The 14,239-nt window shown below is 37.1% G+C and overlaps 1 protein-coding gene across 2 annotated transcripts in view; it reads right to left on the bottom strand.

Annotated features, from left to right (window-relative positions):
- The window catches only part of LOC140736050 (brefeldin A-inhibited guanine nucleotide-exchange protein 2-like), a 143,638-nt gene that overhangs the window by 37,654 nt on the left and 91,745 nt on the right, over positions 1-14,239 (bottom strand). For both annotated transcript variants that reach the window (XM_073061761.1, XM_073061762.1), the window contains 6 exons: positions 13,211-13,339; positions 11,557-11,715; positions 7,989-8,130; positions 6,880-6,973; positions 3,049-3,089; positions 644-813 (listed from right to left, as the gene is read on the bottom strand). In XM_073061761.1, the coding sequence (XP_072917862.1) occupies positions 644-813; positions 3,049-3,089; positions 6,880-6,973; positions 7,989-8,130; positions 11,557-11,715; positions 13,211-13,339 (735 nt within the window). The remainder of the gene's footprint in view (positions 1-643; positions 814-3,048; positions 3,090-6,879; positions 6,974-7,988; positions 8,131-11,556; positions 11,716-13,210; positions 13,340-14,239) is intronic.

The raw sequence follows: 14,239 nt of genomic DNA, 5'->3' as shown, positions 1-14,239 counted from the left end.
AATGGGCAAAGAAGTGGTAAATGGAATATACTGTAGGGAATTGTGTGGTCATGCACATTGGTAGATGGAATAAGGGTACCTATTTAAACCAGGAGAAAATTCAAAAATCAGAGGTGCAAGGGGCTTGGGAGTCCTTGTGCTGGATTGGTGGTCAGGAAAGCAAATACAACATTAACATTCATTTGGAGAAGACTGGAATACAAGAGCAAGGATGTAATCCTGAGGCCCTATAATGCATTGATCAGACTGCAATTGGGAGTATTGTGAAAAGTTTTATGCCCCTTATCTAATAAAAGATGTACTGGCATTGGAAATACATCCATTTAGAACAGAGGAGAAATTTCTTAAGCCAAATGGTGCAGAATCTGTGGAATTCATTGCCACAGATGGCTTTGAAGGTCAAGTCATTAAGTATATTTAAAGTGGAGGCTGATAGGTTCTTAATTAGCCAGGATGTCAAAGGTTACAAGTTGAAGACAGGGAATGGGATTGCGAGAGATAATCAACCAGCCATGATGGAATGGCAGAACAGACATGATTGGCCAAATGGCCTGATTCTGCTTGTACATATTATGGTATTATGAAAATTATGGACCCAAGACAAAACAAAACTTTAGCAGTGACAAATTCGGTGTAATTGTACCTTATTAAAATGGTCTCCAATTACTTCCCAAATTCTTGACCACTGAAGCCTGATGCGACCCATATTATAATATGAAATTTCAACAATCTTTTGAAGACTGAACATTCTCGGATTGTGAGGCGAACCAAGTTCATCCATAGAAACAACGCACAGCCAATGCACAAAATCAACTGGAAAATGGAACACAATTTCATGATTTTACCTTAGACAATGAATTTTATATTAGTAGTTAATCAAAGACAAACCCAAAGTAATTCACCTCCCTTTAACACCCCAACACTGCAATTATTTTTATCTCTTTGTCTTTCACATACTTTGATTCATTTTGTACTGATTTATGGCTGGCATTATCCATGTTCATTTGCACTTATTTCTGCCGACTTCCCCCAAATTGTTTTCATCACCAATTACTTCATCTCACCCATTTATTCCTTCACTAATTATATCAGAAATAAGACGTAGTTAAAAAAGGAGGCTGTTGAGCTATATTCCAGAGAATGACAGACAATGCAAATGGTTGAAGAGAATATGTCTGGCGTCGCTAAATTAATCAAGAGCATATATACATATTAAAATTGCATAATTAGATCAAGGACTGCAAAGTCTGAGAATGTGCATCCAGGGAGGGATGAAGCATGATCTCTAGCCAAGCAGAGATTAAAAAGAGAGTACAAGTGAACCATTCAACAGATTAGTTGGTTTGTGATAAGAAAAAATTAGTGTTTCAGGTTTAGGAGTTTTAAACTGAGGGAGCAATGGATAGGACAAAGAGACTGCCCCTGATTGACAGGGCAAAGGACTGGAATGCCAAGGTGATATGAACATTGAGAGCTGTCCAACTAATAGTTTATTTCCTTTGTCTTATTTATCCTTTTTCCACCTTCTGGGTAACATAAAACTTTCTTTCGCTTTCCCATTTTGGAAGAAGGATCTTGGATTTAAGACATGAGTTCAGCTTTCCTTTCCATAGATGCTGTCTGACTGTTTCCAACATTTTCAGTTTCTATTTCACCTTCCCAGCAGCGGCAGTTTTTTTTTAGGGGAAAAAATAAAATTAATCTGTATCCTGACAGTAGAAGTTGGTAAGTCTGTATTTTACTGGACCAGAAGGCTTAGTGGGGGTCTGGCAACAAAGTAAAAATGAAGTTGACTTTTATCATCTGGTACATGAATAGATGATTGAACAAGTGAAGTACAAATGGAGAAAATTGTTTTTGAAGTTAACATTACAATTAATAAAAGATGGTGAGAAGAAAAACAAAGGAGTTGATGTAACAAATTATCCTGATTTGATTTGTTCTAGTTTAACTAACATGATACCATGAGAATTCCCAGCTAATCTTCAAGAAATTTTGTGGGATCTTCTGTAAATCTTTTTATTTAATATATTAACCTAAAGAAACTGAAGCTGGAAATATAGCACTCACGCTGTGATCATGAATCCAAGCCTAAAACATAATTTGAACTTACCATTTTATAATATTAAAATAAAACAGAGCAAGTAGGAAACCCATGGAGGCACAGAGACAGAGCAATATAGCACATTACTTTATGCAGGGGCCTGAGGAACCGTCACCCATGACAGCTGAATCCCTGAACATGCACGATAAGGAACTTCCAAATCAAGAATTTAAGTAGTTTGACAGTCTCGATGGTGACTCAAAGATACACTGGAATCCCAAATGCTCATGCCTTTGGTGGATGCATAATGATACTAGCAGAAGAGTGGAATATACTTTAACTGATGGAACCAAGTGTTTGGGCAAATGAAATGATGTATTTTTTGTAGCAAAAGTTGTTGGACAAATTCATTAGTCCTAGAAACACTTGCTTACTTTGATGGCACACACCAATTAAACAAGTTATAAGAAAATGGAGTCTGTTTCATTTCTCATTTTTGCTACAATCATTGGTCTAAAGCAGGGGTTCCCCATCATTAACCAACAGGTTCACAGACCGCTGGTTGGAAACCTCTGCTCTAAAGTAATGGACTCACTATATGCCAATTGAAAGGAAACATTTTTGATTCACCTGTCAAATGAAGAAACTAGGACTGGGTAATACAAACTCACTGTATCTTAGCTAACAAACATTTTTAAGGTAAGCACTGCACTGTCAGGTTCAGAATAATGCTTCCTCCACTCACAAGTACCTACATTTTGTTGTAACCCCCAAGCTTATCAGCTGTCAAACTAAACACACTTCTTTGTTGTAAACCCATGTCCAAAGGGAACTGGCAAACAGACTTCAAGTCAGATCCTGAAAGCCAGCAAATGCGGCTTCCCTCGATATTATACAGATTCAATCCAAATCTGTCCCGAAGGGGTAAAACTGAGTTTTGAATGAACAGTCTACCCAATTTTGTGATTCATTTTATAAACACTAACTAGAATTCAGAAACATACCAATAGCATTTCCATCCAATCTTGTTGATCCTGTGAATATCCTGCAATGAAAACAGCACATGAAACATGACTGGTTACCACCTATTTGTTGTATTGAACTTCAAACTGCCGAGCAAAACATTAGAATGGGGTGCAAAGAGTCAAAGACTCAGGGTTATATAGCACAGAACTAGGCACTCTAACCTAACTCATCTATGCTAACCAGGTTGTCTCCTTGAGTTAGCTCCATATCATCTAAACATTTCCTATGCATACACCAGTCTTAATGGTTTTTAAAGATAGTTGTACTTCCTGCACAACTTCCATTAGCAGCTTGTTCCATATACTCCCACCCTCTACGTAGAAAAAGTTGCTTCTCAGAACCATTTTAAAGCATTTCCCTCTCAATTTAAAAAAAATAACAAATACTTACAAATAGTACATCGGTACATATTAGGCATAACCTAAAATTCCATCTCAGACTACCATGACTTTAGATTCTTAATATTGTATATGTAACATGAAAAGATGCTGTTTTACAGTGATCTCTCTCATCAAGTAACTGAGTTTCAAACTAAAATTCATGACTAGAATATGAAACTATGTCAATTTTGATGGACTAAATCAGTCTACATCAGTGGTTCCTAACCATTATAATGTCATGGACCCTTACTGCTAACTGAGGGGTCCATGAACAACCAGGTTGAGAACTCCTGGTCTACAATGACCAATGATCAGAGACAAATCAAGCACCTTTACATTTATATTCATAAAGTCTTCAGAATTTCAGAGATGAAAAATATTAACACTTTGCTCTGAAATATTAAATGATTTATCTTTCATAGTTGCAATGACATGGAGTACAGGGGCTTTAGTATAATTAAGCTTTATTCTGACATTCTATGCTTGAGACAGAGCCTCATTCACACTCATTTGCAAAACAAAAGCACCAGTTGTTCTTTTAAAGAACAATGCTGTTTGTGTTTAGAGAATGTTTAAATGCCAAATTATTGAAGCTTGGAAATTCAAGCAAAGTTACTCTTCCTGAAATTGAGAACTTAGAAGGGTGCATAGATCTCTGAAGTGGGTCAAAGAAAGAGTATGGGAATGGCTGTAAAATCATATGAAGCTGAATCATAAGATATGGGAACAGAACTAGGCCATTCAGCCCATTGAGTCTGCTCCACCATTCCATCATGGCTGACCCCAGATCCCACTCAACCCCTTACACCTGCCTTCTCACTGTAACCTATGATGCCCTGACCAACCAGGAAACTATCAATTTTTGCTTTGTATACCCACAGTCTTGGTTTCAATGACATCCTCCCACACTCTTCTAAATTCTAGTGAGTACAGGCTCAAAGTTGCCAACTCAATGTTACCTTCTCAACAGGCTCAATGTTACCTTCTCTTCCATCTTTCTTCATATCATCTGCAAACTTTGTCACAAAGCCATCAATTCCAAAATCTAAATCACTGACAAAAAGTGTGAAAAGTAGCAGTCCCATTCCTGACCCGAGAAACACCACTTGTGACTGGCAGCCAATCAGAAATGGCCCCCTTTATTTCCACTTGCTGCCTCCTGCCTATTAGCTATTCCTCTATCCATGCCAGTATCTTTCCTGCAATGCAATGGCATTTTATTTTGTTAAGCAGCCTCATATATGGCTCCTTTATCAAACGCCTCCTGAAAATCCAAATAAATGACATCCACTGCCTCTCCTTTGTCCACCTTGGTTGTTACTTCCTCGAAGAACTCTTAACAGATTTGTTAGGCAAGATTTCTCTTTACATAAAACATGCCGACTTTGACTTATTTTATCATTAGTCTCCAAGTACCCCGAAACCTCAACCTTAATAATAGACTCCAATACTTTTCCAGCCACTGAGGTTAGGCTAACTGGCCTATATTTTACTTTATTTTGCCTTCCTCCCTTCTTAAAAAGTGGAGTGACATTTTCAATCTTCCAGTCCTCCAGAACAATGCCAGAATCAAGCAATTCTTGAAAGATAATGACCAGTGCATTTGTTATCTCTTCAGTAACCTCTCTGAGGACTCTGGGATGTAGTCCATTTGGTCCAGGTGACTTATCTACCTGAAGACCTTTCAGTTTGCCTAGCACTTTTTTCTTTGTAATAGCAATGGCATTCACTCCTGCTCCCTGACACTCACAGACCTCTGGCACACTGCTAGTGTCTTCCACAGTGAAGACTGATGTAATGTACCCATTAAGTTCATCTGCCATTTCTTTATCCCCCATTACTACCTCACCAGCATCATTTTCCAGTGGTCGAATATCAACTCTCACCTCCCTTTTACTCTACATAACTGAAAAATCTTTTAGTATCCTGCTTTATATTATTGGCTAGTTTACCCTCATATTTAATCTTTTCCCTTATGACTTTTTTAGTTGCCTTTTGTTCAACTTTAAAAGCTTCCCAATCACTTTTGCTACCTTATATGCCCCTTCCTTGGCTTTTATGCAGTCCCCAACTTCCCTTGTCAGCCATGGTTACCTATCCCTGCCATTTGAGAACAACTTCTGTGGGGCACTCTATCCTGTGCCTTGTCTATTTTTCTGAGAAACTTCAACCACCTCTACTCTGCCTTCATCCCCACCAGTATCCTCCTCCAATCCACCTGGGCAGGCTTCTCTCTCATACCTTTGCAATTCTGTTTAACCCATTGCAATACTGACACATCTGACTTACGTTTCACCCTCTCAAATTACAGTATGAATTCAATCATATCATGATCACTGTCTCCCAAGGGTTCCTTTACCTTAAGTTCCCTAATAATATCTGGTTTATTACACAAGATCTAATCTAAGATGTCCTTTCCCCAAGCAGGCTCAAGCACAAGCTGCTCTAAAAAGCCACCTTGTAGACATGCAGTACGTTTGAAGTCTCACGCACTATAAATGCACGGGACTTTATGTTGGTCAAATAAGAGTGCACCTGCCATACTATTATGCCACTAGATTTGACATTTTGTTTAGTGGTGATGACATGGAGTGGAATGCCAAATACATGTTTGCTTGTCACCTTCATACCACGCATGGCCAGAATTCAAAATACGGTATCATTTATTTGAAGGGGTTCACTAACCAGTGGGGTAAGGCAATCAAAGTTAATTGCTTGAATTGAGTTATTTTCATGATTTGGTAGTACTATATATATTTTCAATTATTTTTAATTCTTTATCTACTTTGAATTTTTAAAGTAATGAACTTAAAATAATTTTTACATTTCAAATGCCTGTCAGAAAATACGCACAAAAGTCAAAGGCATGTATATATAGCTAGAGTGGCTAGGAGTTTTGCACAGTAGTAATTTTTTGAATTGCACTGTACTGCTGCTGCAGCAGCAAAAAAAAACACAACACAAATTTCAGGACATCTGTGAGTAATGATAAACCTGATTTTGATATGGGTCACTATTGTGAACTGAGAGTGGGAAAAGGCAGGGACAAGGGGAATCATGGTTGGGGGAAAAAATGGAGAGGGGAGGGAGCAGGAAGCACCAGAGAGATATTCTGTAATGATCAATAAACCAATAGCGTATCAGGGTAGGTGTGCCTGATTTGTGTCATCCCCTGCCCTAGTACTCCTTCACTGCCACCTGTCCCATACCCTACCTGCAGCGCTCCACCCTCGCCATTCCCAACATCCTTTGCTCCCGCCAGATTTTCAAACTTGCTTTCTGCTCCACATTAACAAATTTTCTGATTTCACTTACAAATAGCAATTTAACTAGACAACAACAAAAACGACCCATTAAACATTTTGGAGGACCACTGTAAGACGTCACTGCAGCAAAAATTTAAATCACTTTAATTAATTGTTCCTTTACCGATCCACAGCAACTACAACACTCTGTGAACTGGTCTCTCCCACAGACTCCTGAATACTGGCTATCTGCTTTTTGTCTGCAGCGCCGAAAGTACCTGGAAGCCAAAAGAAAAAGGAAAACAAGAATCACCATTACTCTTCATTATAATTCACTTAATTAGACTCTTAATTCTACTTCTCTGTTATTTCATCATTGTCATTTTTGCACTGCTCTTTGCACTATTTATGATTGCACTACAGTCCTTGCACCATTCTGCTGTTTTGCACTTGTTGTGTATTTATTATTACAAAGTATACTGTGTACTTTGTGAGCTTCCCATGAGCATAGAATTTCATTGCACCCTGATGCACTTGACAAAAAACTAACCTGAATCTAAGACACATCAGAGAAAGGCAAAAACTATTTTCTAATTCCTTGTTCTCAGGCTTGGTATGCTTTTGTATTCTAAATATCTTATTTCTGATCAACTTTTCCCTAACTAAAAGGTGTATATTAACCATAAGTTTGTCATTTGTCATATACAGCAAAGTGCATTTCATTGTAATGACAAGTATGTCATTCATAAAGATCAAAATTTGACAATAATTACTTATTAATACATTTCATTAATTGTTCTATTGAATATGAAATGTACCATAACTAAACAATGCAGACTTAAATCAATGCAGTCCCTTCAATTAATAATCAAATCACCACTCCAAATTGGCAGATCTACAACATATTGGTCAGCAATATCAAACTGTACATTTGACAGACAGTCCTGGGTTTCTCAGTGTTCAAATTCTTGTGTGAATTTGCAAGAGAACTTTCTCTGAGCAATATAGGGCCATCATGATTTCTTAAATCTAACATTAAATATTAACAGTGTAAGGTGCGCCCAAAATTAATCTAACTCTGTGATCATGCAATTGAACTTAATGCAAATTAATAGTTTTATTCAAAGATTGAAATAAGGGTATCCTAACATAACCTGAAACAAAAATTACAATTTATACCCCTGCAATACTTTAAAGCATTAAGCCTACAATCTCCATTTGCGGTTCATCAGGAACTTCTAAGCATTTGAAACATCTATACAGTAATTTCACTATTGGTAAAATATAATTTACTCAGTCCAAAGAATTCTTCTCCTCCAGTTCCAGAACTTCCAGTGAGCCCATCTTTAGAGCGCATAGAGCCAGAAATATATTTGGTCTTTACTCCTGTACCTATTAGCTGTGCCAGCTCCAGCTGGCTAATGCATTTCAGGATCTAAAAATAAGAAGATTGGGGAAAAAGAGTTGCATTGCAAAATTAGGTTTATTATTAGTCTTGTATGACATGAATTTTGTTATTTTGTAGCCGCACTAAAATTACCAGATTACTAAGTAATAACTGCAATGAATAATTTCATTTTCAAGATAACATTTTGCATTTGAAACTATTAAGAATTGGCTGAAAGCCAGATAAGAATTTATTCGTAATGAACTGTGTACTTTGAACACCAATGGAGCAAGATGTTAAATCAATGACAATGATAACGATGGGCTATTCAGATCAAAGGGTACTTGATGCAGTAAAAGTAAATATCAAGGCAGTATTAGTAAAGCAAAAGAAAAGTGAGGTTACATTGTAGAATTTTTATATTCTTTTTAATATTATGGTTTTAATGATGTAGATCCAAGACAAGACTTTCACTGTTGAATGATCTATAATTTTAACATTATGTTCATGGTCATTTGAGATCTGTAACAGACTGATTACTGATTTGTTTTTTCATTTCAAAAGTACAATTATAAGCTTCTGTCAATTGTCTCGCTATTTTCAGGAGATACTAAATGACTTGATCACTCTTTGAAGTTTGAGATCTATTCAAGAACTTAGATGCAGGTGCTTGTGAAATGATTACAATTGCCTTGATTTAAAAACGAACAATTTGTCATGCAGACAACTGATAAGGCTTGGTGCTTGATGACTCCCACATTTGCCTGGTGATAGCCAATTTGAATCTCTTAACACTGAAATTCAGTAACACAGGAAATCTTGGACACTAATGAGGTTCAAGTTTCTGACTCATTGTCAAGCCATTAAACATTAATCAGATGTGCAGATGACAGTAGTTCATGCAAATGTTTATTTGGAATATGTTTATGACAGCAGATGTGATAACTGAAGCAAAGTTCAAGAAAAAGTTAGCTTCATGTTGCAACGGTGGACAGGGAGGGAAGGATAAAGCTAAGTGAGTCTGTCTGACATTCAATATTACAGATTGTTCTATTGTTGACTCTTCATCATTAAAATTAACTCTGTTTTTACCCTTTCCACGAGCCTGCTGGACAATTATAATAGCTCTGTATTTCAGTTTTTGCATTGTGTTCTCTGCAACAGCCTGAAACAATTTACAAACTGGATGATTTAATTAACTATGTATCCTCAAGGTAACAGTTCTCACTCAGATACATACCCTTGATTCTCTCTGCTCCCCTTCACCCTCTTAAAATTATTTTTTTTTCTAAATTTTGACAAAGGATCTTTGTTTTCTCTTTTCATACATGCCATCTAATTTGCTGAGTGCTTCCAGTATCTTGTTTTCATTTCAGATTTCCAGCACTTGCAAGTTTAATATCCAAATTAAAACAATTACTTGAATATTAAGTAACCATTGCACCAACTTAGAAAGCTTTATAACTTCAGTTTTTATGGCACTTGTTTCTATTCACACTATTTCGGTTTTAACCCTTTTCAAAACTTATAATTTAATTTGTTCTGAACACAATTACAGCTTTATTTTCTCAGTTGAATGTTCTCATCATTTCATTATTCCAGTGAATCTGAATTCCAGATTTTCCATTGCTTCAACACACCTTTTCACATTAAAGATCTCCTAATTCCTCATTACACCAAAGACCAATCAACTTAGTCTAATATTTCATATGAAATCAAAATTCTATTTCCATTTTCCAAAAGCATTTTTGCTCCTGAAACTCTCTTTTTATTGACAGATATACCTGTGTTGAATTGCTTGTTGTAGGCAGGCAAAACAATGTACAAGCTTCATATGTGAAATTTCTCACAATTGTGCACTTTAAAAAAACTCTACACTACGTTTCTAAGATAAACAATCTTGCAAATGTGACTAAGGGGGAAGTCTACATTGAGGAGATCAAGATTTTCACCTCATGTCATTTTCAAGGTAACAACTGAGTAGGCTGAATTGGTCATTTAAACTGGACCTTTATCAAAAGTGTAGCATTTTGTGACTGTTTTATCCAGGTGGTATTATCAGCAGCCGGATGAATTGTAAAAGGCAGGTTGAGCAGAGTCCAAGTAATCATTTAATAAAATTTATGCCCAGTTATTTCACTGTTGTCAATCATATGAATGGACTTGGAATAAGAACAAGGATCATGTCTGGAGTTTATTTTACAAATTTGAAATAAACATAAGGTCCTGCAAGTGAGGTTGGTCAAGAAGCTTCAGTTGCTCGGCATTCAAGATAAGGTAGTAAACTGGATTAGACATTGGCTTTGTGAGAGAAGCCAGAGAGTGGTAGTAGATGGCTGCCTCTTTAATTGGAGGCCTGTGACAAGTGGAATGCCGCAGGGAATGGTGCTTGTTATTTGTCATCTATATCAATAATCTGGATGATAACGTGGTTAACTGGATCATCAAATTTGCAGAAGACACCAAGATTCAGGGTGTAGTGGATAGCAAGGAAAACTATCACAGCTTGCAGTGGGATCTGGACCAGGTGGAAAAATTGGCTGAAAAGTGGCAGATGGAATTTAATGCAGACAAGTGCAAGGTGTTGCACTTGGGTAGACCAACCATGGCAGGTCTTACACAGTGAATGGTCGGGCATTATGGAGTGTGGTAGAACAAAGGGATCTGGGAACAGAGATCCATAATTCATTGAAAGTTCGGTCATAGATAGATAGGATTGCAAATACAGCTTTTGGCACATTGGCCTTCATAAATCAAAGTACTGAGTACAGGAGATGGGATGTTATATTAAAGCTGTTTAAGACATTAATGAGGTCTAATTTGGAATGTTGTGTGTTGATTTGGTCACTTATCTACATAAAAGATGTGAATCAAGTTGAAAGAGTACAGAGAAAACTTACAAGGAGGTTGCTGGTACGGGAGGACCTGAGTTATAAGGAAAGATTGAATAGGTTAGGACTTTATTCCTTGGAACACAGAAGATTGAGGGGAGATTTGATAGAAGTATACAAAATTATGAAGGGTATAGATAGGGAAATGCAGGCAGACTTTAGCCACTGAGACTGGGAGGGATTACAACCAGAGGTCATGGGTTAAGGGTGAAAGCAAAAAGTTTAAGGGGAACATGAGGGGAAACTTCTTCACTTGGAGGGTTGTGAGAGTGTGGAATGAGCTGCCAGCATAAGTGCTGCATGCGAACTTGATTTCAAGTGTTTAAGAGAAACTTGGATAGGCACATGGATGGTAGGGTTGTAGAGGGCTATGGTCCCAACGTAGGTCAATGAGGGCAGGCAGCTTTAATGGTTCGGCATAGACTAGCTGGGCCAAATAGCCTGTTTCTGTGCTGTACTCTTCTATGACTATAAGATTATAGGTGAAATTTCTCCGTGTGAAGCTTTATTTTTGTTCACTGAATGATTATAAACAGCAGATCAAACTAATTGAAAGAAAAAAGCAGAACCTCACAACATTTACCTCATGCCAGGAAGTTCCAAGATAGTTACCATCAGTGTGTGCCACGGTAATGAGAGTCTTTATAGTATCAATGTTTTTTTGCTTCATTTCTGTGATGCCAGAGCTTGCTGTTAATAAAGTAAAACGGGCCAGAGCTTGAACATAGGCATCTCTCTCAATCTACAAAAGTAATTGAGTGGATAATTTTATTTTAGACTGAATATTAAGTTACAGGTGCAAAATCAACTGAAGTATATTTACATTCACAAAACATCTGTTCCACATCAATGGAAAAAATAACTCTGCATGCCATCAGTCCTTGCCTCTTCAGTCAATAAATACAACCACTTCCAGCTGAAGGTCTCCAAATGAAAAACTGTCTGGTTCAGTCCAGTTCTTACTCCACACGTTCACCCATCTATCTCCATTGAAGTAATGTAGTCTGGATCTAAACCACCTATTCTACCATACAGCTATTGTTGAAACATTCATATAAGCTGCTGTCAGCTCTGGACCAAATTACATCAGTAAGATGGTCGGTCCCTCCTTTATTCCATTCTCCACCAACTCAAATGCATCCCAAACAATTAGAAACCCATGCCACAAATGCAGTTTAGCTTGCACGTGCTGATCAAGACTGCTTACCCAAATTCCAAAAGAATTCTAGATTTATGCTTGAATCCCTCTGTACCTTTAACCCTCCCAATCTTCTCCAGCTATACAGGCTTTTTATAGGAAAAGAAAATCAAAACTGCAGGGCATAGGCTTAAAATGAGAGGGGAAATACTTAAAAGGGACCTTTGGGGCAACTTCTTCATGCAAGAGAATGGTGTCTACATGGAAGGGGCTGTCAGAGGAAATGGTTGAGGTGGACACAAAAACAACAACAACATGAAAATAGGTACCTGGATAAAAGTTCAAAAGTTCATTTTATTGTCAAAGTATGCATGAATAACACATGAAATACAGAAAGACCATGGGTGGTGAAGAAAGAAAAGACATTAACTCCCCCCCCCACCCCTTCCCAGCTGGCATGAAAAAGAAACAAAACTCGCAGACACTAAAATCCTCCCCTCGCCTGCAGCAAAAAAACAGCCAAAAAATCAATGACCCCTACACATAACAATCCCCAAACCCCCTCACTCGCAGAAAAGAACAACAACATGTGGATAGGAAGGATATTAGAGGGATAGGGGCCTATTAGTTGAATGGACAAGTTGGGCCGAAGGATCTGTTTGTGAGTTTTATTTCTCTTTAATTCTAACAAACTAAAATCAGGGTTGCTCATAATGCAAACATTTCTTATTCCTTCATATCACTTCTCCCTTACATTGTCAGCTGCACATTCAATTGCCACAGTCCTGAACTTTAGGATTTCTTTCTGAACATACGCATACATAGAAATCGACAATCTATTCCATTGCACTGCTCTCATCCCACATTATCACTTTAATAACAACGTCAAAAATCTTCATCTACTGCACAACTTGAGCTTATGTTCAGAACCGATTGTGTTAAAATGTGGCATAAATAATCCTGAAAATTCAAGTGTGATACTCTTGGAAGAAATACATACAAAAATGTTCTGAAAACATTGGTTAGAAGTTATGCACAAAGTCCAAAGAATGAGCGCAAGTGAATATAGAAATCAAGCACTGGGCATGCAAAAACATACCTGCATCCCAAAAATACAGGCTATCCTAATTGCACAACGGATGCCTTCCAAGCAAAGAAAAGCTACATCAGAATCATCACAGTCTTGTAATCCAACACTGAAAGCTGCTAATAATGGTGTCCATGCCAACTGCAAATAGAAAATATTTAGATCTTTAGAATTTACTATACTTCATAATTTCTAATTCACCAACTCATAACAATGCATCTCAAACTAAAACAAGATGATTACAAGTTATTGCAGAATAATATATTTTATGAAGTAGCTCAGAAATCAAAAAATATTAACCAACATTGATACCATATGATAACCACAAGCTCAAAATAAGAGATAGCCATTCAGGACCAAGATGTGAAGAAATTTATTTCACAAATAACAATGAATTTTGGGAATTCTCCACGCAAGAGGCAGCAGGAGTCACTGAGAATATTCAAAATATCAATATACAAAAAGTATTATGTACTGAATGCTACACAGTACCGCACATAATTTAATGTTAAGTGGCTACTTGAATCTTGCAGGTTATTCCTAACTAGAACCCCAATCACACTGTTTTGATTAGGAATTATAAAAGTGAGAAGTGCTGAGAGCAAAATACTTTTGAATTATTTCAGTTTAATCTACTTAATTATAATTACTTCTTAATGCCACATACAGTGCTTATAAAAAGTATTCACCCTCTTTGGAAGTTTTCATGTTTTATTGTTCTAGAACATTGAATCACAGTGGATTTAATTTGGCTCTTTTGACACTTATCAACACAAAAACTCCTTCGTCTCAAAGTGAAAACCAACCTCTACAAAGTGACCTAAATTAATCACAAACATAACACACAAAATAATTGATTGCATAAGTATTCACCCCCTTCAAGTCAGTATTTAGTAGGTGAACCTTTCGCAGAAATTATGCCAAGAGTCTATGTGGACAGGTCTCTATCAGCTTTGCACATCTGGATACCACAATTCTCCTTCATTCTTCTTCATAAAACTGCTCAAGCTCTGTCAGTTTGCATGGGGATCATGAGTGAAC

The sequence above is a fragment of the Hemitrygon akajei genome, chromosome 11 (genome assembly GCF_048418815.1).
Source record: "Hemitrygon akajei chromosome 11, sHemAka1.3, whole genome shotgun sequence".
NCBI lineage: Eukaryota > Metazoa > Chordata > Chondrichthyes > Myliobatiformes > Dasyatidae > Hemitrygon > Hemitrygon akajei.
Note: the sequence above shows the minus strand (reverse complement) of the source record. Positions and strands in the feature narration are given on the sequence as shown.